General features: G+C 40.7%; 3 protein-coding genes across 15 annotated transcripts; 2 read left to right on the top strand and 1 right to left on the bottom strand.

Moving 5' to 3' along the window:
- The first annotated feature begins 1,394 nt into the window (after nucleotides 1-1,394).
- On the top strand, nucleotides 1,395-10,224 carry smim15 (small integral membrane protein 15). Of its 3 annotated transcripts, XR_004463154.1 has the most exons (4): nucleotides 1,395-1,503; nucleotides 2,383-2,651; nucleotides 6,345-9,339; nucleotides 9,894-10,224. XR_004463154.1 is itself a non-coding variant. In XM_026322158.1 (3 exons), the coding sequence occupies exon 2, from the start codon at nucleotides 2,414-2,416 to the stop codon at nucleotides 2,636-2,638; it is 225 nt and encodes a 74-aa protein (XP_026177943.1). In that variant the 5' UTR covers nucleotides 1,395-1,503; nucleotides 2,383-2,413; the 3' UTR covers nucleotides 2,639-2,651; nucleotides 2,743-3,331. The 3 variants fall into 3 exon arrangements, 2 of the variants coding, with proteins under 2 accessions (XP_026177943.1, XP_026177941.1); XM_026322158.1 differs by lacking the exons at nucleotides 6,345-9,339; nucleotides 9,894-10,224 and adding an exon at nucleotides 2,743-3,331; XM_026322156.1 differs by lacking the exons at nucleotides 6,345-9,339; nucleotides 9,894-10,224 and having other exon boundaries at nucleotides 2,383-3,331.
- Nucleotides 4,084-16,609, bottom strand: ndufaf2 (NADH:ubiquinone oxidoreductase complex assembly factor 2). 5 transcript variants are annotated; one of them, XM_033325387.1, is made up of 7 exons: nucleotides 16,391-16,528; nucleotides 13,420-13,500; nucleotides 13,097-13,238; nucleotides 11,285-11,488; nucleotides 7,409-7,498; nucleotides 6,396-6,436; nucleotides 4,084-4,725 (listed from the first exon to the last, which is right to left on the bottom strand). In XM_033325387.1, the coding sequence occupies exons 4-7, from the start codon at nucleotides 11,406-11,408 to the stop codon at nucleotides 4,483-4,485; spliced, it is 498 nt and encodes a 165-aa protein (XP_033181278.1). In that variant the 5' UTR covers nucleotides 11,409-11,488; nucleotides 13,097-13,238; nucleotides 13,420-13,500; nucleotides 16,391-16,528; the 3' UTR covers nucleotides 4,084-4,482. The 5 variants fall into 5 exon arrangements, with proteins under 5 accessions (XP_033181278.1, XP_026177939.1, XP_033181276.1 ...); XM_026322154.2 differs by having other exon boundaries at nucleotides 13,043-13,238; XM_033325385.1 differs by adding an exon at nucleotides 15,546-15,610 and having other exon boundaries at nucleotides 11,285-13,238; nucleotides 16,391-16,517.
- On the top strand, nucleotides 11,294-25,535 carry ercc8 (excision repair cross-complementation group 8). 7 transcript variants are annotated; one of them, XR_003296525.2, is made up of 14 exons: nucleotides 13,277-13,295; nucleotides 16,988-17,045; nucleotides 17,310-17,405; nucleotides 17,756-17,857; nucleotides 18,406-18,529; nucleotides 19,483-19,564; nucleotides 20,708-20,776; nucleotides 20,880-20,946; nucleotides 21,495-21,598; nucleotides 21,994-22,118; nucleotides 23,020-23,217; nucleotides 23,335-23,373; nucleotides 24,661-24,747; nucleotides 25,237-25,273. XR_003296525.2 is itself a non-coding variant. In XM_026322151.1 (13 exons), exons 4-13 carry the CDS (start codon nucleotides 17,757-17,759, stop codon nucleotides 25,300-25,302), a joined length of 1,023 nt encoding a protein of 340 aa, XP_026177936.1. In that variant the 5' UTR covers nucleotides 11,294-11,429; nucleotides 16,988-17,045; nucleotides 17,310-17,405; nucleotide 17,756; the 3' UTR covers nucleotides 25,303-25,535. The 7 variants fall into 7 exon arrangements, 6 of the variants coding, with proteins under 6 accessions (XP_026177936.1, XP_026177933.2, XP_026177934.2 ...); XM_026322151.1 differs by lacking the exons at nucleotides 13,277-13,295; nucleotides 23,335-23,373 and adding an exon at nucleotides 11,294-11,429 and having other exon boundaries at nucleotides 25,237-25,535; XM_026322148.2 differs by lacking the exon at nucleotides 23,335-23,373 and having other exon boundaries at nucleotides 13,262-13,295; nucleotides 21,500-21,594; nucleotides 25,237-25,535.
- Nucleotides 25,536-26,896: the final 1,361 nt, after the last annotated feature.

Raw genomic sequence — 26,896 nt, forward strand, 5'->3', positions numbered from 1 at the left:
GTCTGAGAAGTAACCCCAATGACATTATCAGGATTACCTTGGATTGGAACATTTAAATATGAAGCAGAAAGCCACTTACAAATTAGTGATATTTATAAGATGTGGGCATTTCCTAAGTGTAAAGGGTTTACAATTCTGTCATGTCACATTATGTAATGGGAAGGTTCCAGACTAGTGTTTTTGGAGTTTAGTTCATTTTCCTCACTGGAAATCCTGATGCATCTGAATCATTAATTAATTTCATCGTTATTTACTTTTTTTCAGTTTTTGCAAGCCTTCGAGCTTTATGAAAGTGCAACACCAAACTGCTATAGAAACCCTTTGTGATGTTCTCTGATTTACTCAACTTACAACACAAAATGCAAAATCAAAAAATATTGGAAATGTCTCAAAGGTCTGGCCAGACTAGTGTTTGTTGTTGTTTTTTTTTTGCTTTTAACCATTTTGACACACACCAACAGTAAATCAGGTTGACTATAAATTGTAGTACAGTCATTTTATGGTCCTCTTTCCTGTATATTGATAATGCTAGTTACATAACTGTGTCACAAAAAGGAGGCCTAGATCTGTAGAAAGGGTTAGGGTGTGGTTGCATTGCTCACCCCCCTGGGTTCTCCCCACTCAATGAGACATCATGCTGAAGCTAATAATTATAAGGATATATATCCTCACCAGACTGAGGATGTTTTTCTAAATTGTCTGTAAAATGTGGCCAAAAATATGCTGGTAAACCAGAATGTGTGTTTGTAATGGGTATGTCTTCTGCATGTGTTCCCAGCTGCCCCTCTGCTTCCTCTGAGTAGGTCTGAAAGGCTGGCCTTTGAACTGCTCTGAAAGTGATCCATGCCGTATGGACAGAGCAGATGTGGCCTAACCTGATTTGGTTTCAATACTTCCCCACAGGAAGTTTGCAAAGCCAGCAGGTCCCCTTTTGTTATGTTAGTCATCTTTCTCAGAGGACCAGAGGAGTCCTTACTGCACTACCGTTTGTTACTCTTCAGATGGAGCGGTATCAGAAATAGATGATCCATGATCAGCATGATCATCCGTGTCAGCAACATCTAGTTTAACCTGATTTCTTTACCCAGTAACAAGTTGACTACATTGTGTTATTGTCACTAATTTTGTATTGTTGATCTGTAGCCAATATTACAATAATAATATTATTATACAATAATAATAATCCAGCAGACATGGTTTTACAGTACATGGTACATATTTTGATACATGTTTTGTTGGGAAATCTGACAGTAGGTCTTTAGAAAACAAAAAAAAATTATTTAACTTATTTTTAATTAAAGTAGATTAAAGTAGTTCCTCTAGAGCAGCATGAGGATGATATATTAATCCAGTTGTTTAGGCTAAAGAACTACATTTCCCATCTTGTGGAGAGCCTCATATCGAATCAGAAGCGAGCAGTACCACTTTCACTTCCTGGAACAGGAAGGAGCAGGGATTTATCGTCGAGGAAATTTAACGTTGTACACAAACCGCTGTACTTTGGTATGTTGTATTCCTAGCGCTTTCCCCACCACTAATCACCATGAATACGTAGATATGCTGTTTTGTCAGTTTCACCTGCATTGTTGGTTTGCTGTTTAGCCGAGACTCAGTGATCTTGCTTCTTAAAGTTACGCGGTTTAGCTAGCGCTAGCTCTGCTAAAATTAGTAGAAAGGGGAATATTTTCTCCACATGTCTCGAATATTGATCTGATATCAGTGTCGGCCAGTGTTTATGTGTTAGTTCCGGCTCTATGTGAGGCTGTAGACGCTTTAATGCTTCGTAGCACATTTGTTGCTGAGCAGTGCTAACACATGCTAGCTAGCTACGATACAGGCTTGCCGTTTTGTGAGGCACTAGTCAGGGCGAGAACGAGTAGAAGTAGCTAGCCAGCCTAACTAAATTAATCGTGTTTTCTATAAAAAACAAAACTGTAGAAAATTAAGTACCAAAGTGGTGTCTTAAAATGTCTTATTTGAAAACAGGCCAAAACTTAAAGTTAGTGTCATTAAATCTTCGTATGTGAGAATCTAGCAACATCGTCAAAAATATTTGCTAACGAATTCTAAGGTTTTGATACAAACTATTTTATCAAAACATTTGCAAGTTATTTTTTTGTTAATCGACTAACAGATCTAACAGATTTATTTGATTGCTGCAGCGGCAGTCCGATATCATGAATAAATAAATGTACCTCAAAAACAGAAAGTCCTGGAGAGTTTGGGGTTGGACACATGCGAATATAATCAGAATTTAAAACAATTTGTGAACAGCCAGAGATATTGACATAGTATTAACAGTATTACTATTCAGAGATTGTAATTCTAGTTAATGGATCAACATATCACACAACTTCTTTCTCTCCTGGTACATTCTCTCAGGCTTGATTAAATCTCATCATTGCTGACCAGGATGATTGACATTCGTGCATGGGCAGAGTATGTGGTGGAATGGGCTGCCAAAGACCCCTATGGTTTCATCACCACTGTCATACTGGCTCTCACACCCTTCTTCATTGCCAGTGCACTACTGTCCTGGAAGCTGGCCAAGATGATCGAGGCACGTGACAGAGAACAGAAGAAAAAGCAGAAACGTCAGGAAAACATAGCCAAGGCCAAGAGGACCAAGAAAGACTGAGCCTGTGAGAAGGGTAGGATAAGGGCATAAAGAAGGAGGAGCATACACCACACTCACAGCCCTTCTTATTCCAAATAATGACATGATGCCCTTCCTTGTCCCAGCACTACTGTCACACAGGGCCACTCCGCCTCATGTCCAGGGTAGGAGGAGGGGTACTGACCCCACAGGCCTAACAGTGCTGAGAAGGAACAGTACTGCCTGGAGGAAGCTTGTCCCAGTGGGACTTTGGTCAGCAAGAGCACAGTGGTCATCTTTATGATGCCTTTATACAGAGATCCACTGAAAATATTGTGCGGCTGTTGCAACACCTTGCATTCCATTGTTAACATCCCTGTCCTGTTAAATTGACAATTTAATAAGCATACTTTAAATTTTTTCCAAGTCACTTACAAAATATCCAAATTATTACTTTCTAATCAATAAAGTTTTCATGGTTGATAAGAAAATCTAATTTTCCTTGTTGATTTGATAGTATCACAGTGCTTTTAATCCAGTGTATTTGCCCCCTCATGTTTTATTGGATTGCAACAGTGAACTAGAGTGCATGCATTTAGGCTTTTATATACTGATTGACAGAGAACACTGAAAAAGGTGGAAAAAAATCTAATGAGTCAGAGTTAAGGACATATCTGGAGCAGCAGAAGGTGCATAAGCGTAGTCTAGCATCTACAAGGTGCCCCACCTGGGTAGTTGCTTAAAAAAAGAAACGGCAGAATAATGGCAAAGGATATATTAACATGAAGAAAGAGAACTAGGATGGTTTTGGCCAGGTTAGTGTTGTGGAAACAATTAGTTTCTGTTTTAGTTAAGATCTGCTAACGGATATTTGTTTTAGTCCATTTCTCTTTAGCAGTGTAAAAATTAAGATTACATTTACTGATTTAGCACTATAATATAATGTTCAAAAGTCTAGTGGATTAGACTTTTTAGACATACTGTAAGAAGCAGTCAATCAATCGTATGGTACACGATTAGATCAATACACATTTTAACCCATTAATTTTCCCTTTTCTGCAGTTTTATTGTTTCTTGAGAGTGTTTACACGCACATACATGAAGAGGCCAACCATATCTTTAACTGCAGGGTCAATGTTCATGCTGTGGTTTCAGCAAACAGTTACCCTGCAGAAAATTTCTTTAATTCTGACTTCAAGCATAAGAATGTCCTACTGGGGAGCTATATAACATTTCATGATTTTGACTTGTTAAGGAGTCAACTCCACCTCCCTGGGCTATACACACAGTACAGTTTATTGCACTATGGACAAAACTGAACTTATTTTACAGTTAACATTTTATTTGCATATTAACAATTCCCTCAGCGTGTATGTTTCCACATGTTGTGAAATACTGTTCTCTGAGGGATAATTAAATAAAATGACTGCATCACTTCTTTGGTCAAACTGAATTCTAGAGATGTGTAAAAGAAGCTCAATACAGAGTTAACAGTGGTTATTATAATTGCCATTTATTACAGTAAATGTATTAAATACTTTCTTACAATATTTGAACAACATATTCATGGTGACTGTACTCACTAACTATTGATGTACAAACATCTCAATTACATCAAGTTATTGTCATCACTCATACTTCAAGAAGAGTGTAGGATATTGTCCTGGGTATTTACAATATACACAGAGGGGCCAGAAAATTAGAAAACATTTAATTCAGTTCAATAAAACAGCCTTGAAATAAATATCTGTTGTGTTGCTGACTTGGATTGCATTATACTGACAGGTGTTTCTAATAAATCTCAAAAGTGTCAACTAAAAGTGAGTATCAGTTGCACAAAGGCAATTGTGTTATACAGCAGTATTATTGTACGTGGATGTCCCTGTCTATTTCTTGGAGGTGGGCATCCAGGAGCCAGGCTGGAACCTGTTTGCGGTGCTGGTGGGGTTCTCACTGATCTCCTGCTTGCCAAAGCTGGTGGTGGCTGCATGGCCCTTGGCCCCAGTCCTTGCAGGAGTTGCCACCAGGCCTTCCTTGTACTCCTTAGTCTGTAGGGCCAGGTCTAGCTCCTCCAACTCTTTGGCCTTCAATTTGATCTGTTCTCTGTAAGACTGATTCTTCAGCAGCTCCTATAAAATATAAAGGTATATTTGGATCATACAAAAAATTATGACTACTGTTACTGTCTGTGGCAGGTGGGAAATAAATATTCAAGGATTTTGTATTTCAAATGAAAGATTTTTTAATATTCTCTGAGGCTTTTTATGAAGAAACAGTTCTTATAGATAGTACATATTGTAGCTGGATATCATATATAAAGACTGATAACTAGGGGTTAATATATTTAGCAATGCATGACTTCCAATGTAAAATCATTCAAAATATTACAGAATAAAGTTATGAATCACTCACATTTTACTTTAAGTATACTAAATACTTGGTATGGCTGATGCTTGACAAATTTACTGTTTTAATATTCTATCACCCATCCTGTTGGACATCATTTACCAAGCTCTGTGGTGTTGGAAATGCAGAGGTGGCTGTGGCAGAATTAGAGACTAATATAAAGTGTCCTGCAAAACTAAACTAGTCATCATTTCCCTTCTTTAATCAAGCACCTCTGTTTTGTCTTAGTGCAAAGCACAAAACACCTATTTCTATTTCCAGAAGAGAAGAGAGTTGCACTTGGCAGCTTGAAGGAACAAACAAGTGTATGTGTCAAGTCTGAAGTAGAACATTTACTAAAAGAACAAGTGTGTTCATGTGACCTATACTGGACCAATAAACCCTGGTTAAAAATGCAGTGCTTGGAAAAGACTGATAAACTAACATGACAGGAGGCATTTGTAATATAAACAACCATTCCAACTCATGGAAACTAATTATAACCTGAACATAGTCCACCAATGGAACAGTTAGCCACTTGAGCCACAGCTAGTGTCCAGTGATGTTAGCCTCTCCCTAGCACTGAAAGCCAAAAAATGAAGGGAGGACTGGGCGTAATGCTGTTGTGTGTTGGCAAATCTGAGGGACTGGAAAAGAGAGGGGGAGAGCTGTGGCCAAAAAGCCCTGCTTTGGGGAGGGAGACAAACATACTGAGCTGCTTTTCCAGCCTGTTAATGACAGGATTTAATCCAATCAATTTATGTCGGTTTGGACAGGGAAGAGAGTGAGCGTGACAAGGGGTAGGGTAATGTGCTGGGAGTGAAGCCTTGGCCACATCAACACTGTCCAGCTGTCGATGGCAGCTATTGGGCAGACATGGGGCAGAAAATTGGAAGAGAATGTTCTGGCAGTAGAGGCAGGGGATGGCATTGGCCACTGGCAGGGACAAAGGACTGAGAGATAGAAAAAGTGTCTGGGTATTGGCCTTCCAAGGGATTTCCTACAGACCCACATTTCACAGGCCGAATAATTTCCAGCATTTTCACATTTAAAGAGCAATAAACCCAGTGAGATGTACACGAGGGGAAAACTGCACTCCTTCACCATACCCATCTTGGAGACTGCCAGAAATAAAACACAAAAAGCCAAGATGCAGGCTTCTGTTGGAAAAAAAGTAAACTAGGACATGGTGTCAGTGAGCCCCTTGTTCAGAGGCTGTCTTTGCTCTCAGCCTCACCATCAATGCACTTCAGCTGCTGTTTATTTTAACACCTGTCCCCCAAAGTTCCTGGATTCAGTTTGAAACTGTAAGATAAAACAAATCAAAGCCTTTGCTTTTCATCTTTCCCTCCCTTGTAACCAGTCCCCCAGAGTCCAACCATCAGCACAGCAGGGAGACTAGGGGGAGAAGTACCTCCATGGAGGGGGGGTCCTTCCGTCTGCCTCGAATCCAAGCTTGAGGAGGAGGAGAGAGCAGGAAAAAAGGAGAGTGAGAACACCCACACAAACATACGCTGCACAAACAAAACCTGCAGTCATATTTAAAGGCTGCAGCTATACCATCGCACAGTATCAGGGCACTACAGTAGCTCAGTACAACTATGGAGTCACCAAGCAAGTTGGGGAGTGTATCCAGGGTTTTTAGTCTGTTTTTGTGTCATTTCACTTAGCAAGCTATAGGGAAAACATGCAGAATAGTAAACTCAAAACACTAATACTGCTTTAGTCTAGGCTGAGCCGGGCCACTGAGTGCTGTGTCTCAGAAGACAAAGTGTAGATCCGCTCTGATCTTCAAATTTGAAAGTACGCACTCTGTCATACTCCATCAGTACCTCTGTCCTTCTCTCTCTCTCCCTCCTGAGTAGAACTGTGTCTGTCTGTCATCTCTTTTTTCCTTTTTAAGGAGCTCTATGTTTGGCTGAGCTGGCTACACAGTCGAACAGGTTAAAGGAAGCCAGAGAGAGAGAGATTTTCTAACTCTTCCTCCAGCTAGCACAGGGATTCTGGGCCTCTTTTATCCCTTTCTTATTTGCATCCTGATGAAAATGCATGAGGGATGGGGCGAAGCAGGATGAGGGGTTTAAGGTGGATAAAGCCAGTCTGAGACAGAGGGAACAGTTTGTATCCAGTTGTAAGAAATTTGAAACATTATTTTATGGTACGGTTGTATAACACCAGCAGAAGGCGTCTTTGATAAACTCCTGAATACGCTTTTCCCAGCCCCCATCTCACAGTATGGAAAAAAAAAAAAAAGAAAATCAATGGATTAGCCTAGGCCCCAATAGAAGCAGCAATGAATTTGTTATTCTTTTTTATTTGTGCAGCACTTTGTGTACTCTGCCGGGGTACCTCTTTTGTTAACATTGTCATTTATCCATGTTAGCAGTAGTTAAAGTATGTAACAGTGATGCTGCAGTGCAGACTTACCGTCCCACTCCATCGGTATGCTGCCTTCTGTGTATTCATATTCTGTAGGATTGGCTGCCACTACCATCCGCCTGGCACGGACTTGCCTTCCTGGGGAACCAAAGGAGAAAAAGACAGTGAGGAGTAGCAAGAGTGAGATAGAGATGCCCGCGATGATACCCACAAAATGCAAAGGAATACAAACACAAAGAGACAGACACAATGCTCTCTGTTGCCTGCTCGCACAGACACACAGATACAGACAGACCCACAGACACAAAAATACACAGAGGGATGACAGCACTGTGACAGGCCATGGATGATTACCTCGTGGCCCTCGGGCCCTTCTCCTCAGATCTCGCTGAGTGGCTCCAAATCTGGGCTAAGCCTTTATGCAAATCAGCCTCCTTTTAACCCAACCAACCACAGCCCCCCTCGCTGACAACCTCTTCCAATCACAGCAGTCTGGCTAACAATGCCCTCCAAAATCAACATCAAGCTGAGCAGGAGACAAAAGAGGTCAGATATCACAGAGAACAGGAGAGGCACGAGCTGCGTGGAATATTAAGTGCTCCTTTCCCTATCTGTATACAGCACGACGCTCGCTAGCAGCAAGGCCACCACCAATTATCTTCCTTGAATCTGCTGATTAGACAAGTTTGGCTGGCACACAATGACATGGAGATAGAGGTGGAAGGGGGGGCAGAAAGGGATATAGACATAATAAGAGAGAGCAACATAATTAAAAAGTAGCCAGTTGTGTTCTGTATTTGTATGATGCAGTGTTCGCTAATAACATGCTCTTTGTTGCTATAGTTTCTCCTTGCAGGTAGCCGGATGTCCATCCATCCCTTCCATCCCTCTGAGAAATGACGAGGCAAGAAAGGAGGAGGGGAAGGAGAGAGAGAGGGAGAGAGAGAGAGAGTGATGATGCATGGCAAACATGGCTAGCAGGAGAGAAATGGATGGGCAAGGAAAACAACACGCTCCAAAACACAGGCAATCTGTCAGGATTCCATCACCGTTTCTCTGCAGCTGAGTGGACATGGACAAATGGAGCCAACCACCTCCATGCACAGCACAGACTGATGGCCTTAATGTTTACTTCAGCCATAACAGATAGCTGTCGCACAGGAATAGATGAATGATGGCACTTGGAAGCTGCTAAGTGTGAATACAAGAGGCAGCGCTGTTGCTTTCTTTGTGTCCACTTAAAGTTAATGTTTGTTTGAACAGGTTGAATCATATTCAAGTGATGAACAAAACCTTATCTGTGCAGTCCTGTGATTATGCCTTATGAGGATGATTCCTTTCCATACTTTATCCAGCCTATATAGTAATCAGGTCAGCTAATTAGGCTAGTATTGCTTTGGCTCTGATTTGGTTCCCACTAGAGTGTCACTATAGGGTCTCACCGGCTCAGGCGCTGCAGTTTTAGTTTTCACATACTCATGTCTGACAAAAGCACTGCGCTTTTCTCACCTTTTCTGCAAAGCTGACCCAGCAGTCTTTGAAACACATTCTGATGGTCCTCACATTTGTTTACATGTTTGACTTACAATGTCTCCTGTGAAACTAGGGGGTGGTTTTCCATATAAATGCCAGCAAACAATAGGCTGTGTTCTCTAGGCCATACCAACAAATACATATTCTAATTATAAATAGATCATATCTATATTTGCATTGGTTGTGGGTGGCAGCTGCCTGAAATGGCACAATTATGATACAGTTCCCACTAGCAATGCGCTTAGCTACAGTACATCTAATACATATCAAAGCATAAAGAGAAACACCCACTTTTTCTCTGTCTCTGTCCCTCTCTGTTAGGTTGCATCTCCCCCTCTGCTCTCCGTCACACTCCAACATGACTCTCTTCTTGTGTTGTTGCTGTTGTAGCATAACTAAACCCCATTCACCATGGCTTTTATCTTTGGATTTGAATAACAAATACAGTATGTACATATATTTATGAAACATGGCCGATTTTACCTATTCATACACTCTGGGAGGACGCTTGTCAGTCTGAATCTTGGGCTGAATCTTGTTCTTATGGTAGTCTCTAATCTGGGACCACTGCAGAAACACACACAGGTCACAGCTATATTGTTTTTACAAGAATACAAAGGAAACGCACCAGCTATCTAGAAAAATGTCATTACCTCACAAGGGCTGATATAACAGTTAGCAAAAAGTATGCCACAATACATCAAGAACAACCTTATTTGTGGAGCTGTATTAAGAAACACAATAACAATACAAAGGCCTACACATGCCCTAATGTAGCATAACAGAATTGGCTGGCCCAGCATACTGGTTGCATATTGAATTCTAACCTCTAGAGGCCACCGGCAACTAACAATTACCTTCTTTACCAATTAATCCATTACTTATGTTTTTCATTTTTCAACTCAAACAACCATCCAGAACACAGTATAGTCACTACCTAATTTTTCTGATGATCAACTAACTGAATTATACTAATCTAAGCTATATTTCTGCTTCACAGTTAAGACCTGTGAAAAAACATGAAGAAGCTCTCAATCTCAGCGGGCCTCCTCGTGACAGGTCTGCCTTCCCATCAGTCACCAGAGGAAAGCTACTTACCAGTCAAACACATATACATTTGTGCAGCTATCTTTGTGAGGACACCGAACCAAGCCTTAAATATCACAACAAACTGCCTAACCTCAACCCTTACCCTAATCCTAATTTACACCAAATTCTAACCTTAACCCTAAAGCCCTAAGCCTTAAGCAGCCCTTTGAAGCTGTGTGAAAAAGTGGGGATTGTCCAAAATGTCCTCACTCCCATGGTATAAAACACAAGGTTGGCCATAGAAGTACACACACATAAACTGGCTAGAGAGCAGGCAGATTAACCTGAGGGACAGGAGCGAGGACGCTGCCTCTTACCGTGAAGGACAAACGCAGCACTGCGTTGGTGAGGGGGAGGGGCCAGCGGCAGGAGGAATGAAATCCCACCACATAAATATTCATGAGCCATCTCACCTGTCTAAACGCGACTCATCTGTGAGCCTGTGAGCTGTGGAACCATGAAGGGGGTTGAGAGGAAAGGGAGGAAGAAGGAAGACAAGATGGGTGAGGGGTTGCCGTGGCAGCCAGATCAGGAGCTAATCAGGCTCAGGTACGCCTATCCTTCCCCTTCGTTAGAGATGCGCTGTGAGGGCTGCTCTTTGAACCCTGAACACACCCCGGAAAAATCTCTCACCTGCACACACACACACACACACACACACACACCCACACACACACACACACACACACACACACACACACACACACACACACACACACACACACACACACACACACACACACACACACACACACACACACACACACACACCAAAACTTCAGATCCTAGGTGAGTACTGCTGGGGGCAACCTGAGGGGTTTCTCACCTCTACAATGTCATTCTGGGCATCTTGTGCTGTCTCTCTCACTGAGTGTTTTTCTCCTGCACGTTGTCTTTGATTACAGACACAGACGTCAGGGGAACTTTTCGATTGGCAACATCCGGATTAAAAATTACTAAAAAAAAATATATATATATTAAAACCCGAAGCAAGATAAAACAAACTGAAACAAAACAGAATGCGCCCATATGACTCCCACTGGTGGATCTATGTCTCATGCTCCTCACCATCAACACCAGTGCCTATCCTGAATCCTGAGAAACACATTCACTTGTCTCTGAACAGATTGCAGTGCAGACAAAAGCTCCCACTTGCAACAGCACTGCATTCAAATCCAGCTCCCCCTCTCAGATGACAACAGAAAGAGCAGCACTCTTAGTTTTCATGATAGTGTGAGGCAAAGCAGCAAGTTTTAGACCTGACACTACGGTGGAACAAAAAGCCATCCTGAAGCAGCTCACCCATCATCCTGGATTGTGCGTAGTTTATTCCTCCCCTGCTGAACGGCATGCTGCAGAGGGATGGGGGACCATTATGTGCATGGTAATGGACAGCTTTATGAAGATGGAGTGATCCGATAAGCATCAGAGATACAAGGGCAACCAGGTACCAATACTGACACTCTCTCCCTCACTATCTCTTTCTGTCCCCCTCCAATCTGTTTCCTTATAAAAAAAAAAAAAAAAAAAAGAAGGGGATGTGTGAGGCCTGTAACCATGGTTACCCATTAGCCCTAAGCCTAGTGACGCGGGATGAGGTTTAAAGGGAAAAGGCCAGCCGTTGTTTTGAATCAGTTCTGGTGAGAGGAGGAGCTTAGGCATAAAGTAGGCCTGTCGCAGCTATTCCGTTTTTCATTCAGTTGTCATTCTGTTTGTCCCTATTTGCTGTCGATCCCACTGAGGCTTGAGTGACTCATGGCAGAACAGAGGAGAATAATTCATATAGAAGTAATATCATGCTGAAAAGAATATTCTAATTTCCCCTGTGTGTTACTTTTAACTAAACACAGGCACGCTTGCGTTTGGAAGTGATACTTTAGATCCCTCTGCTTAAGACCACCCACCCTCTTGTAGCCTCTTCCCTGCCTGGTGGGTTATAGGATGGTGGCAAGCCAGGAAGTCAGTTTCCTTTGTGAGTGTGGAGCGGTGTGGACTCCCCCTCCTTCATCCCTGGCTCCTCTGAGGCCAATGCGTGTGATGTCCATACACCAAACTGTCCACCCCTTTCTATTCACCTCCATCACTCCTATCCAACCCCCTTCCTTTTCCTTCCATTGCACCTTCAGTCCCCCCCTACTCTCGCTCTCTCCATTAACCTACCTCCACCTTCTCTCTCTCCCCCTCTATCTGCCTGCCTGTTCCACCCACTCATTTCACCCTCTTTCTGTCAGAAACCCTCCTTTTACTTTCACTCTCTCCATTCTTCCCCCACTCTATAATTTCACCCCATATGTCAGCATCTCCCTTGTTCTTTGTCACTCACTTTCTATACCCCACCTTTTTCTCCACCCTGTGAGTCTCCATCGGCCTTATCTTTCCTGCCTTACTCCTAGCCCTATTTCTCTCTGCCTGTCTGCTTTATTAAAATATTCTGAATTGAATAAGCAGAGGTAGGCTCCAGGAGATGTCTGCTTGTGTGTCCGTCTGTCTGTCAGTCTTTCTGAGTTTTTGACAGACAAGGAGCCCTGAGGTGTCAAAACATCTCACTGGCCATCTGACCAAACAGAGACATGAATACATTGGACAGCAATTCACATCTAGGCCAAATGGAAAAATTAATTTGATTTTTTTTTCTTTCCGTTTCTATCGTCGATTGTCTATGACAATGACTGCCAGGCAACAAATCAGGCAGAAAGTAGATACAATAAAACAATAACAATGGCATAAAATATGTAGGTTGTGAGGCAGGTGGAGTCTGGAATGTATAAAGTTAAACAGGAAGTTTTTAATAGACCTGCAAAATAGCTGAACCATTCATTTTGGATCTAAGCCTATTTGAAATGTTCTGCCATCGAAAATAAATGGGCCTGTTTATCTATCTTTTTAAATGCCTTTTTAATGAAGTAGTTAAGCCACTGTATGATGTTCCACCACATACAAATATGCATTTGGCAACCAGTATACAATGAGCTAAATCCACTTGATTTTCCTATAATGATTAAACAACCTTCATTTAAATCTCATGCATTACAAAGCTGCTGATCAGTTAACATGATTTATTGTAGTGACTCTGGACAGAGCAGTTCCATAGTAAACACTGAGTCGGTGTCCTACTGTAGGATAGACCTTCCTTCATCACACCCTGGGGATGACTTGTGGCAGAATAAACAGCCATTTGGACCCTCATCTCTCTCCGCTGTGACTCCTTCCATGGAAATATGCGGCTTGAATCAACGCTCTGATGACACACAGCCATCTGTTGTTGTGTTAAGTGTGTTAGGGCATGAAGTGGAGAGAAAACACACAATTGCAGGTTTTCTTTTTTAAAAATACAAAGCAGATTCACACACGCACGCACACAAAGAGTTCTTAGCTGTTGTGACACGCAAACACATGTATACAATCACAGATGCACACACTAATGTAACGACACACACCTTTTCTCTCAGTCCCTAGAGTCGCCCATCCTGAAATAGCAGAACCTTTTCCTTTTCAGTGTTTCACTTCATAGAACAGAGCTGGGGAATCAAATAAATAATAGACAAAGAGAGAGGGATAGTGATAGGACGACAAGTCAATGCATCTTTTCTTTGCAACAGCGTGGTGCACCTCTGAAGAACCCCTGAATCCCTTCCATTCTCCGCACGTTGGAAAAGACCAATAGATTAAAACTGCATGGCACACACTGCTAAAATGAATAGTGCTAAAAATACATCCTTTTCACTGAGACATGAAAGGAAACTGCCTTTCCCTTGTCCAGTATTGAGCAGCCATTGATTCCAAGACAAAGGCAACACCTCCTCAAAGAGGTAAGAAAAATAGCAATCATACAGGCAATTATTTTCAAATGTGCCTGCAGCAGCCGATAATGTCAGCTCGCCTCTCTTCCTAAATAAAGGGAGGGAAGGCAGGCGTCAAAGCTGCAGGCCCACTGCCGAAGACGAATGAGCCCATCCGCAGAATGCTTTGCTTTCATCTGGGCAGCATGACATGGTGCCCCATGCAGTATAAGGCAGAGCTGGGCCTGGAGGACAGATGCACACAGAAGGAGAGAAGAATATAGATTCTCTTTCAGCCAACACCATGGCAAAGACCTTCTAAAGACCTGTGGCCAAATTGCCAGTAGCTTTCTCTTGTAACCCTGCCACAGACAACAATCATTGGGGCACCCCAGCCTATAGCATAATTGTCTCTATGGGGCCACAGTAGGCCTCTATAGCTGGACCTCTTCTATAGACAGAGACAGAGATTCTCTTTCTAAAGGCGTTTATTTCACAGCGAGGCCTTTTCATTTTGATGTGAAACAGCATCTGAGAAGAGGGGGATAGAAAACTCTCTGCTTGGCCTAACCCTCCACACTGCTGAATTACTCTAACGTTTTGAATAGAAAAAGAAACCCCTCAGCTACTTCAACCACTACTCATGTGCTGCAGTGGAAAGCCCTGCAGTCCATGCCTTGAGGCCCTGAGCCCACACTTGGCCTATCAGTTTAAGATCAAACAGAGCTCACTTTAGCAAGACATATGGACTGAATAATGCATCTGCTGCATTTCCACAAGGCTGGAATGGGTGAACAGAAAAAATGACTCAAATGTGTATGCCATATGTTTCTATTTGTTTATTATGAATGTATATATGAATCTATGCATATGCCTCACTGGTGTTTTATTAACATGTTTGTTCACAACCAGTTTATCTACAGGCCAACCAGCCTCTCCTCTGTGTCAGTCAGTGTGATTGGGCAGTGAATGCGGCAGCTTGTAGTGTGCTGGAAAATGGGCTTCTGTGATGTCTCATTTGAATACTCTGACAGTCAGGGGTGGAGGAGCAGCCTTGTGATGAATTATAAATATGAGGTGGGTGCAAGTTTCCCCACAAACTGCTGAGAAAAGGTGAAGCACAAAGTCAAGTTCAGTCAGAAAGAAACCAAGCTTGCAACCTGCCAGTGGTCGGTACCTCTCCAGCAAAAAAAAAAAAAAAAAAAGTACCACAGAATGTATGCATTCAAAGGTATCTACCCGATGCTAGTCAAATAAACTGTTTATATACACTGTATAATGTGGCACCAAGAGAAAGAGACAAACAACAAGTATGTTACTGCTGGGTAGTGTTGTTCCAAGACTAGACAAATATGGTATCTGGAGTGGGCGTGAACTCTGCTCTGTGACAGTAATTTTTGTCAAATATAACAAGACGTAACCTTTTGTTCCTAATAAGCCAAAAGTCAAAGACTGATTAAGCAGCAGGATCATGTCTGGTGCAGGCAAAGGCCATGACCTTTGGCCTCTCACTGCTGTGGCCTATAGTCTGCATAGGACACCTGTTGGTGATGATTTAAAGAGGTAACAGGACATTTTTAGCCCGGATTCTTATAATAGAAAAAACAGGACTTAATCGGTTCATGTGCAAGTATGGGTATGTCACATATTAACTATAGGTTTCTAAAATATGTTTTTTCTGTCTTTTGGTAAAAGCAAAAATCAGTGATGTCATCATCTTCTTGAAAAAACAAATGTCTTCTGTTTCCTAAATCAAAAAGGATTTAGGTGAAAGGATGCCATACCTCTGTTCCCTATGGTGAGATGAATCATTGACTTCACCTCATCATCACCCTGTCCTAGAAACAAACTGGAGAAGGACTCACAGTCAACTCAGGAATTAAATATGCAGGACAAGTGAGCATATCCTCAGCCTTCTAGCAAACACAAAGGCTGTGAAGAAACAGCACTAACATCACACCTTGGATTAGCCTGATGACACATATCTACTTCTTGGCTTGAGCGTCACAAACTGTAGCACCGGTATGTCTCAGTAGAGATATATGACCTCCTTCTAAATCCCCATCACAGACAAGTAATCATCTCATCTGCAACAGTGGAGGATCTGATTCTCTTTGAAGGCCGGAGGTGGTGGAGCTGTAATAACTGCATCACATTCTTCCCTCCAGAATCACTAATATCTGAACTGCTGTAGGTTGCTTTAAATACATACTAAGCAATATTATTTAAAAAATAAATTCTAGCATAACATTGTTCTCAATGAGACTGTTGCTCCATCTAGTGGCAACCTTGTAATACTACAAGAAGGGGAAAGGGTAAAGTCATGCAAAGAGAATGAAAGAGGGGGCACATGGATGCAAAACACTGCATATCTAACTTGTCTAACTTATCTAACTCTAAGGGTTTATGAACTACATTCAGAAACAACAAAGGGCTATAAGCAAAAGGACAGGAGCACTTAAGTTTGTCACTGAAAACGGCCGCAGCCTGTAGACATACTAATACAATAAAATACAATAAAAATAAGCTTTACAGCTGCTTCTTCAGGATATCCTCACTTGTATATAGGTATTAGGATTGTAAATGAAATCACTTTTGCATAATCTTACCACAGCAAGGCTTAATTTACCTGCCCAGGTCTTCTGTTCTGGGATAAAGTAGTATTTATTCCCCAGATGATCTGTGCCGACGTGTTCGCGTACTATACCAAACGTACGCCGTAGAAGACCAGCAATCCTGCTCATCGTTACCGGATAAAATAAAGTTTTGAGGAGTATTTTTGTGCCCTTCGTCAGCTGCTTGTCCTCTCACTGGGTTGTTTATGCAAGTGGTCGGTTGAGAATGGAATTAGTAAACACTTTTGTGATTGGACAAATATACTTGGCCAGCCAATCAGCGCGTTTGTTTTAGAAACGACAACATGCCCCAATATGGCCACTCATTGTATAGAGCCGGTTTAAAGCTAGGCGAATTTCATTAGAAAAATACAATAAGTAATAATTACGGTGCTTTAACAGGACGTAAATGGCGCTTTTAGCTGTTACGGTGCATTTGGTGCAATTTAAAACAGTGTTGGACACGCAAAGTTTCAGTTTTGACTGAGCATTATAGGTAGCATGCTAGCATTGGAGCTAGGTTTGCAAAGCTTCGCATAGGTTAAACACTAAACGTCTTCAAATAAAATCTGTTTTTCCTCAAACTGAGCCAATGTTGGCGTTTCTCACAGCAAGGCAGACCGGTCTGGATGACCCTCTACGACTAAGACGCGCAGAATCTACGAGAAGGTGAGAGACAATATACTGATCTCAGGAAAAGAAGACAATACTTTCATATTCCCTCAGACGGACTATTATCATTTTAGGAGAAAGTTAGGAAAGTTTTCATAATGACCCCCAAAAAAACCCAACTTAAGTTTTGACCCTCAGACTGGCAAATTTTGTTAATGTAACTTTTACAACTGTGATTGTAATATGAACTAGCGTCTATGAAAATCAATGAGTCAGGTAAGATGTCCACTGATGTATATTTCTCTCTCTCTGTGTCTTCAGGGTTCTTAGTCTGAAGTTGAATCCTGACAGAGATGTGGACCGAGTCCATGGAAATGGCGTTAACACCATTGATATTGAAGCAGTAGAGGGCAGATAGTAAGTCACATTTGTTTCTCTTTACTAATTGGTTAATTACTATACAAGGTGTTTTTTTTAAATTAATCAGCTAATCAAAATCACAATAAACCAACATTTAGTTCTAGTTACTTGTAATGTTTCTTGTAATGTATCCATGGAGCCTACACCATTGTCTCTGCCAGTTTCCATTCAGTGGTTAAAGGCATTGGAGGTGTCAAAGCATGAGAAATTGCATTTGAAAAAGACAGTTGTGAAATCTCTTTCCAGAAATTGTTCCAATCAGCTGGGCTAACCCACAGATCTCAGAGGAAAGTATGAAAAGCTGTACAGGACAGTAATGCTGCATGTTATCATTTCCTTTGGTTTAGCATGTTGTCAGGAGGTGCAGATGGAGTGATTGTCATTTATGACCTGGAGAACTACAGTGGGAAACCACAGTATACCTGCAAGGCCGTCTGCACAGTGGGCAGGTAACTGTTATCTACTATGCACATTTTGTCCACTAGAGGGGAGTATTTAATTTAGATTGCACAGTACCACCTTATTCTCGATTTTTCTCACTGGAATGGCCTTTATTCCTGCATATTGTACATACAAGTGAAATAGCCAGTTATTTATTCCTGATTTGTTACCCAGGTATATTTTTATAGACAATGTAAACATAAACATCTATTCACAATAGTAATGGCAGTGGGGTCTTATTCTCAAATTTGTTGTTTTTGTTGTTGCTCCATGCAACAATCATTATGAAATAATGAACCAACATTGCTGAAGAGGGCTACAGGAGAATTTAGCATTATGGTTTACAGTGTGACTGTGTCTTTATGGCCCACACAGGACACATTAATTATTTTTGTAACATGTCATACCATTCTGTGCTGGTACAATATACTATTTTATTCATTGAGTTTAATAGGGTTGCAGAATCTATTTATGCATTTATGGCAAAATCTGTCTTATGAGAATCACAATCTTCTTCTTCTTTTTTTTTTTTTTTTTTTAATTATAATTTATTTAGGTCTAGCCGTTATGTCCACAAATTCAGCGTAGAGACAGTTCAGTGGTATCCTTATGACACAGGCATGTTTGTCACCAGTTCATTCGACAAGACCATGAAGGTCTGGGACACTGAGATGCTGAAGGTAAGCCATTTCACCTAGAGACATATGTACCACTTTGTTTTATTTTATATTAAATGTCACATACACTGATGCTTAACAAAGAAAGGTTTTATCACAGAGCATTTAATTTTACATATGGTCCTAATACTCTGGTAACTCTCTACTCTGCATATTGGAGATTTGTTTAATAGGGTTCTTATAGCTTCCCAACCCTTTTTTCCTTTTGCTCTTTTCACTTTCTCTTACCCTTTCTCCCTTATTTTCTGCTTCACGCTTTCTACCTTTGTATGCCACATAGACCCATATGGCAGGCCCTGAGCTGTGCTAGAGTTACACTGGCATCACAGTTACTGCAAAAGGTCAGGAAAGGGACAGAAGAGAACCCCCTGACCTTTCATTTGTTTTACTGTGTGTGTTTCTGTCTTTGTCCTGCACAGAAACACACACACTCATATCTATTAAATTATTTATTGTGGCTGTGTATTTGCAAATTGGTGTGTGTCGTGCATTGGTGTACACATAGTGTGTGTCCATGTGTGTTATTTTTATGCAAACAGAGCCTCCTGTGTGTCTGTGCCCATTGGCTGAGTCCATGCCGGTGCTGGCACACACTGGCAGATGGGACACAGAGAGGCTTTTTATATTTGTTGAAGAATTTGCATTGTAACCACCACTGCTGCTCGTACGAGCTGCCTTTTGAGCTCTGCTCTGCTGTGCCCTCCTTCTCAGTTTTCTGTTGTTTTTATGCAATTCTTCTGGAACTACTTCTATCAACTATGCTGAATTTATCCCACAGTTTAAGGTCATTCCTTTTTTTTAAGGTCGTGGTTGTATATTTTATCATAAAATTAAGATTTTCTTTCAGCATACAAACACAAATATACATAGTACTAAAAATACAGATTTCTGCCCAAGGGTACTTGATCTTGTCTCTCTGTCCGTCTCTTTCCTTCTTTCACTTTGTGACTCTTTAGCCTGCTGAAGTCTTTGAGTTTGAAGGCAATGTCTACAGCCACCACCTCTCCCCCATCGCCAGGAAACACAGTCTTATCGCAGGTGTGTGTATGCAGCCACAGTTTTTGCTGATCTCAGTGAGGAAGAAATAAAGTAGCGGGAGTTCCTGCAGGCATTTCTGTCAAAGTGTGCTAAAAAGTAACTAACTTAAGCAAAAATCTCATTAGTGGCCCTATCAGTCATCAGTCTCTAACTCCAAGCAGTCCACTACATGTTGGACACTGCCCCTACGGTGTACCAGGTTATAAAATGACATGTACCTGGACAGGACAGAAATGGGTCTGCTTATATTATCCTTCTTTTGAGAATGTACATGTACTCTGGTGCAGGCCAGTATGTGTCTCAGAACAAATCCATTAAAATCAGAATTCCACTCAAAACTCCTCTCTACTAGACTTTATTCACCCATTGTTTTTAGCTCTCAGAAGCTGGTTATACATGGACTCATGTTGAAAGACAGAGCTCTGTGGAGAAACATTGTAGGAATCTGTGTGGGACCTACCCCTCCTTACCAAGCAGGATCAACAGGTTACTCCATGCCTACTGAGTATGTCCTCATATAGGTGTACACATGTGCTTTCTGTCACTTACACACACACAGTGTCTGACACACCTTTTTCTAAGCTGGAGACAATCGCAGTGTATTTTTTTTTTCTTAATGGGCCCTTCCCTCCCTATAGTGTTACAAATGCTTGTTAGACAGGTTGCAGACATCCTTGAAACCTTCTGTTCTTTCAAGGAAGACACTTTTAGAGGAATCCGCTCATAAAACTCAACAGGAGCATATTCATTTTACATAATATAGGCAATTTAAATAGTGTCAATGATTTAAGCATCTTTTTTGTTCTGTTAAATTTCACCAAATAGGATGCCCTCCTCCTCCACCTATGGGTGTGTCAGCTCATGTTTATCACAAGTTAGTATCAATGAGTTTTACCACAACTTATCTGTGTGAGCCTCAGACTCAAGTTTTTATCCTTCTGAAGAACTTCTCCCTTACGAATTCTGCCAACACTGTACTCTTCAGTTTATCACGATCTGCAAAGTTTGATGATGTAGTATTGAAATTGCATGAGTGAAATGTTCAACTTTAAAGTTAGTTTCATTCTCTCTTTTCATACAGAAATAATATCAGCCTTTTGAAACTTTTCCCTTAACAGTCACTGTGCCTCTCTACATTTTCAGTTGGTACCAAAAACCCTAAAATCCAGCTGTGTGACCTGAAGTCTGGTTCACGGATTCATGTTCTTCAGGGTTAGTGGACTAGACTACATGTACTTTTTCCACTGCTTTTCTCCACATATGTATATGCGTATGTACCGCCACACACTTTACTAACACGTACTTCCTTCTCCAGGTCACAGAGCAGAGGTCCTGTCTGTGCAGTGGTCACCCAGATATGAACACATTTTGGCCACTGCCAGGTAAATACTGTAAACTGCCAGTTATTTCATGAAGCTTCATCCTCTGAAACCATTGCCTACTTTGCATTCAAAAAAGTAATGCCACTTTCCAGACATTTGGCCACATTGCAACCCCACGTCAAGGATAATGTCACCACATTTCTAGTAGATAGGCACTCTGCTAGACCAGTTAGTATAGCATATGGTCGCTACAGTCCCCACCTGTTTTATGCTACACTAGACATGCTAATTAACCCACTGGGATCGCTGTGCTGCTGTCTCTGTGGACTTTAAGTGATTTTGAAAACAACTGGCACAGAGATGCACACAGAGAAATGTATGATATTCTATAATGGAGAAGCATGTTAATTGCCAACGCAAAACTGACCATTGTAAATGAACACAGGTTTACACACCCTGGTGTATATGAACTTCATCTCTTTGAGCATATGTTGTACCCAAATGTATTGCACTTGTTAGTGTATTAATTAAATGTGTATGTTATTTTGGTCAATTAATTAGGAGGGAGAAAACAAAAAAAAAACATTTGCCCAATTTCTCCTTTTAAGTGCAGACAGCAAGGTGAAAGTATGGGATGTGCGTCGGGCTTCCGGCAGTCTCTTCACTTTGGACCAGCACAATGGAGACAAGTCGAAAGCTTCCTCAGAGGCAGGTACTGGTATTTTTCTTGATTACTGTTTTTCCACCATCTTTTCCTAAGTTCTCCTAAGTGTACCGGGGTTACTGTAGATAATTTAGGCTTTACGTATGTAAGGAGAAATGTGCTTTCCAGGACAGAAACAGAAAGGGCTAACATTCTTCACAAGCTGTTCTCCTGCCAGAGACCGTGTTTGTGTATAGGCCAAAAATGCCTAGAGGTAACTGCTTTAACTTAGCAGTACTATGTCATAACCGGGGACAAAGGGTTCTACCAATAAATGCACTATGAGCATATTGTTGTAGAATAGGTATGAGATGTGAGTTATGAGAAAAATATGTACTCTAAAACCTTTAGGAGGACTTAGATGACAAATGCATTGATATCATGTCCTCCCTGTCTCCAAACAGTACACACAGCCCATAATGGCAGAGTGAATGGCCTCTGCTTCACTGGTGATGGCCTATACCTCCTCACTACTGGAACTGATGACCGTATGAGACTATGGAATAGTGCAAATGGGGAAAACACACTGGTAAGGTGATAGTTAGCCTATCTGAAAAACTACTATGAATAATGTAGATGCAGCAGTTAAAGACCCATTTCATTTGCCTTTTGTTTCTCAAATTCATTAAGGAACTGTGAACAAGTAAATAAAAACCCTAAACACCCTATACAATACTTTTCAGTCTAGTGTTGGAACCTAGAGAAACTGTTTTTTGTGGGGTACCTGACATACAGGTCCATTCCATCTGGAATTCGGTGCTCCTTTTGACCCCTACTTTTTAAATTTGTTTTTACTTCTGCATCAAGATCCACTTTATTGTTTCTCACCAATGAATTTGTTTCAGTTGAAAGCTTCATAGTAACAATGATAATACTATAACAACATAAGCTCAGGAGGGCTCAATTCACAGTTTTTTCTTTTTGTGCAATTTAAATAAGCTAAACCTGGATGATGAAGCACTGTATCACAGGTCTATGAGGTTGTGAAAAAGTAACTACACTTTATAGCCTTGGGTCCATACATGAAACATCCAGTTTGCGTTTCCATTCCCATACACAACCTTGCACCTTAGAACCATAATGTTGTTCTAAAGCCTTGGAAACAATGCTATTGCCTTGGGCCCTTACACAGTCTCCTGTTCTAATTTCCTGCTCTGCCGCCTCATGCTGCAGTTGCCATAGTGAGCATTTTTCCATCTTCAGACTGTGGTATAAGACAACTAGTGACTGAAAGGTTAGATTATGTAACATATTGTAGTAACAAAGAGTCAATATATCGTATGTTTTACATACCACAAGTGAGACTTAAACAAATAGACTTTATATTCATACAGGAAAACATCACACATGGTTTAGTGTTATAAGCAGTTTAAAATTGAACTTTTATGCACATATCTGAACCTTGTGCCCCTTCAATTTTTGTCCCTCAGGTAAATTATGGGAAGGTCTGCAATGAGAGTCGTAAAAGGCAACAGCTCACAGTATCACGTGGCTGCAGCCCAGAGTTTGTGTTTGTGCCATGTGGCAGTTCAGTGGCAGTGTATGCCCTCCACACAGGAGAGTTGGTCACAATGCTCAGAGGTCACTACAACAATGTTGACTGCTGTGCGTTCCACCCAGACTACCAGGTGAGACACAAAAATGGCCCATGGTGATCATTCTCTGCTTCTCGCCAGTATAGACATCTAGCTGCTATGCTGCTTTTGTTTGTATTTCCAAGTGTCTACTTCTGTTTGTTCTTCCAGTCAGATCTGGTTTGCCTCCTGTATGGTTAGAGAATTCAGGTCAGTTTCTCGCTGTCCATTGTCTTTCTATTGTAACACTTCAGCTGTTGTTGTGTTGTTAGAGCAATGGGAGCTATTAGAAATTTGCAATTACCATGGCAGTTTCAAATGAGCTGCTTACGCAAAGGATAACATTTCCTGAGCTATACAGAGCTACTTTAAATGCAAATCTAGGTACTACTTTACAAGACACAAGTTAGTACTTTCAGTCTTTCTTACTTTCAGAAGTTACAGGTTGGACATTTAACTGCAATGTAATGTCATCTCAGCATAGAATAGACAGTAGTTTCACCATCATCCCTAACATACAATTCTCCACACAGAAAACATCTCAGATAATAAAGGAGTATGTGGCGTTACCTATGGAAAACATGAGAAGATTTTTTTTCTTTCCACAAAAGTATAAGAGCTGTCAGTATCTGTAAATTTACCGCAGCTTGAAACTTTAATTTACAATATAACACAAGATAAAACATACATATATGATGACATAGCATAGACCTTAATATTATTTTTTAGGCTAATTTGGTTTGCACTATTTTTTATAATTGGCAAGTCCAATATCAATATAAAGACTTCTATAAGACCTAAGACTGTAAAAGACATTTATTCTGTTTACAATGCACATACCCATATGACAATTCTACACCTGGCTAGATATTAATACACAAGTAATATTTGGCTAAAATCAATATGTGTTTTCATTCAAGCTGTTGTGTAGTCTCCCAGAATATCAACAAATCATTGCCTTTTTTAATATAAAATACTGGAGCAAAACAACAACATAAATAAATATTTTTATCAGTACATTGTTTATCAATATATCCTGTATAATAACTTCAGATGATAGTTATCTGTTTGGTTCTATTTGTCTGTCATCCAAAATTAGTAGAAATCTTTTTTGCTGAGAAACACTTTAATTATTAGGTGACATTAGTTTTACATAATCATCATAACTTTAGAGGAACATCTAACCAGTGTCATACACAGGTTTTGTATGTGTAATGGACAAAAGAATGCAGTTCGACAACTCTTGACTGTGGAGAGTTCCAGGCAGATCTAGTCCTGTGTTGTGTGTTTTCACTCCTTCTTCATGCTTCTTAATGTGACATTGTCTCCCATGGGTGGTTTTACATTTACATTATTTTACAGATAGTCCCAGACATGCTTAATGCTGATTGAGTCGCTGTTTAAAATAATATTGCAACAGCAGGATTTTTTTAAATTTTCTGAAACTATGTGTACCGAAGCTTCAGGATTGAGATGTTATTGTTCTGCTATATGTAGGAGCTGTATAGTGGAGGTAAAGACTGTAACATCCTGGCGTGGGTTCCTGTCCTTCGTCCCGTGGATGTGGAAGAAGAGTCAAATAAGGTACACACTATAACATCAGGAAACAATATAGGGAAAAGGGATACTAGGAAACTTTTTGGAATCAACTCATAGATGTAACAGATTAAAATCGGTCTCAAGTCCTTTATTTTTATTTTAAGGCCCACATTAAAAATTTATTTTAATGACTGTTTCAATACCTAATCAACATCTTTAAAGCTTTCTTTTTGGTAATTTTTGGTGTTGGAAGTGAGATCACAGGTAAGTGCTACATCCTCTGAAGAATTTCAGTTCCTATCTTTATCCAGTTTGACTAGTTTTTACATTTATCTGATGACCTCAGCAATAGTTTTCAGTCAACTATTGTTGTTGGGCAACTTTGCTATGGATGTCTGGTATCCAGGAAGGTAGTTTTTCCTACAGTGCATATCCTTATATGGTTGTGATATGTATTGTGTTTCTGTAATGGATCTATGTAAAGTACTGTATGTCAGCTCAGACTTGATATTGAGCTAAATGTCTTCTTTGCAGGGTGCCGCTGGCCAGTCTTCAGTGAACCCTGCCTTTCAGGACACATGGAGTAGTGATGAAGATTGATAATGTTTTTTTTCTATGTGTGGACACGTGGGAGTGTGGGGTTGCAAATGACCAGACATCCTTCATGATTAACATTTCAGAAAATGACAAGTCCACTGTGGGACAGCTGTCAGAATCATTTTTACGTTACGGACATTCCTCCTGTTCCATCATTGCAGATAAGCATGAAGGCCTTAAAATGAAAATATGTGTAAACAATTGTTTGACTTTATAAATTTACACAATGTTTTTGTGCATATAATATAGTATTGTTATTGTTGTGCAATTTTTATTTGAATGTCAAGCCAACGGTCTTTTCTTGTAGCCATGAGAGATAACTGCTGCTGTTTTGTCAATTTAAATATAAGAGCCAGAGAATCCCTCTTTTTTGCCATTTAAGGCAAGGCAAGTTTATTTATATAGCACAATTCATACACAGAGTAATTCAAAGTGCTTTACAGAAATAAAAGACAAGTTATAAGTACATAGGCAAAAATCAAAATAAGAAACATCAAATAGTGGAGGATGAACTTGAAATGAAATTAAAGGAGACTGAGTGCAGGTAAATCACTTTGGATAAAACACTGCAAGTTTTTAGCTTGGACTTAAAAATTGCCAGAGATGAGGCTTGTCTAACGTCATCAGGAAGATTATTCCAGGTTTTAGCTGCATAAAACTGAAACGCTGCTTCTCCCTGTTTAGTCCTGACTCTGGGCATGAGCGGAAGGCCTGTCCCTGATGTTCTCAGAGTTTGAGATGGTTCATATGGCATCAACATTTCAGAGATGTAATGTGGTGCTGAGCCATGAAGAGACTTATACACAAGCAGGGCTGTTTTAAAGTCTATTCTCCAAATGACAGGAAGCCAGTGCAGAGATCTGAGAACAGAAGTAATGTGGATGTACTTCCTGGTTCTAGTCAGGACCCGAGCAGCAGTGTTCTGAATGTACTGCAGCTGCCTTACAGCACTTTTTGAGAGCCCTGTGAACAGGCCATGACAATAATCTAATCTGCTAGAGATGAATGCATGGATGAGTCTCTTCAAATCTGGTTTAGACATGATCCCTTTGATTCTGGCAATGTTTTTGAGATGATAAAATGCTGACGATGTTATCAATTTAATGTGGCTGTTAAAATTCATGTCTGAGTCCATGATTACCCCTAGATTTCTAACTTGATTTTTAAATTTTAGAGAAAGAGACTTGAGGTGACTGCTGACACTTTCTCTTTGTTTCTGTCGCCCAAAGATGATTATTTCAGTCTTGTCACTGTTTATTTAGAGTTGTTTTTCATCCACAGGGTGATATGTTCAATGCGGTGACACAGTGAATCGACTGGTCAATATTCACCAGCTGTGAGTTAAATGTAAATCTGAGTGTCATCTGCATAGTTATGATAGGACACATTATTGCTGTACATTAACTGGCCTAAAGTAAACATGTAAAGATTGAAAAAAAGGGGGGGGGGGTCCCAAGATTGACCCCTGGGGGACCCCACATGTCAACGCCGTTTGGTCTGAGACACAGTTACCAACTTCAATGAAATACTTCCTGTCTTCAAGATAGGACTTAAACCATTTAAGGGCAGTACCAGAGATGCCTATCCAGTCCTCTGA

Source organism: Mastacembelus armatus, chromosome 9, assembly GCF_900324485.2.
Source record: "Mastacembelus armatus chromosome 9, fMasArm1.2, whole genome shotgun sequence".
Classification (NCBI taxonomy): domain Eukaryota; kingdom Metazoa; phylum Chordata; class Actinopteri; order Synbranchiformes; family Mastacembelidae; genus Mastacembelus; species Mastacembelus armatus.

Bases quoted from the DNA above. Each gene is read 5' to 3' on its own strand.
- ndufaf2 (XM_033325387.1), bottom strand. From the start codon at position 11,408: ATGCTTATCGGATCACTCCATCTTCATAAAGCTGTCCATTACCATGCA. The intron at 7,499-11,284 runs GTGAGCTGCTTC...TTGGTTCCCCAG, and splicing joins CGCACAATCCAGGATGATGG to GAAGGCAAGTCCGTGCCAGG. The intron at 6,437-7,408 runs GTAAGTCTGCAC...CTCCTCCTCAAG, and splicing joins CATACCGATGGAGTGGGACG to CTTGGATTCGAGGCAGACGG.
- ercc8 (XM_026322150.1), top strand. From the start codon at position 16,969: ATGTTGGCGTTTCTCACAGCAAGGCAGACCGGTCTGGATGACCCTCTA. The intron at 17,046-17,309 runs GTGAGAGACAAT...CTGTGTCTTCAG, and splicing joins CGCGCAGAATCTACGAGAAG to GGTTCTTAGTCTGAAGTTGA. The intron at 19,565-20,707 runs GTGTGTGTATGC...CTACATTTTCAG, and splicing joins GAAACACAGTCTTATCGCAG to TTGGTACCAAAAACCCTAAA.
- smim15 (XM_026322156.1), top strand. From the start codon at position 2,414: ATGATTGACATTCGTGCATGGGCAGAGTATGTGGTGGAATGGGCTGCC.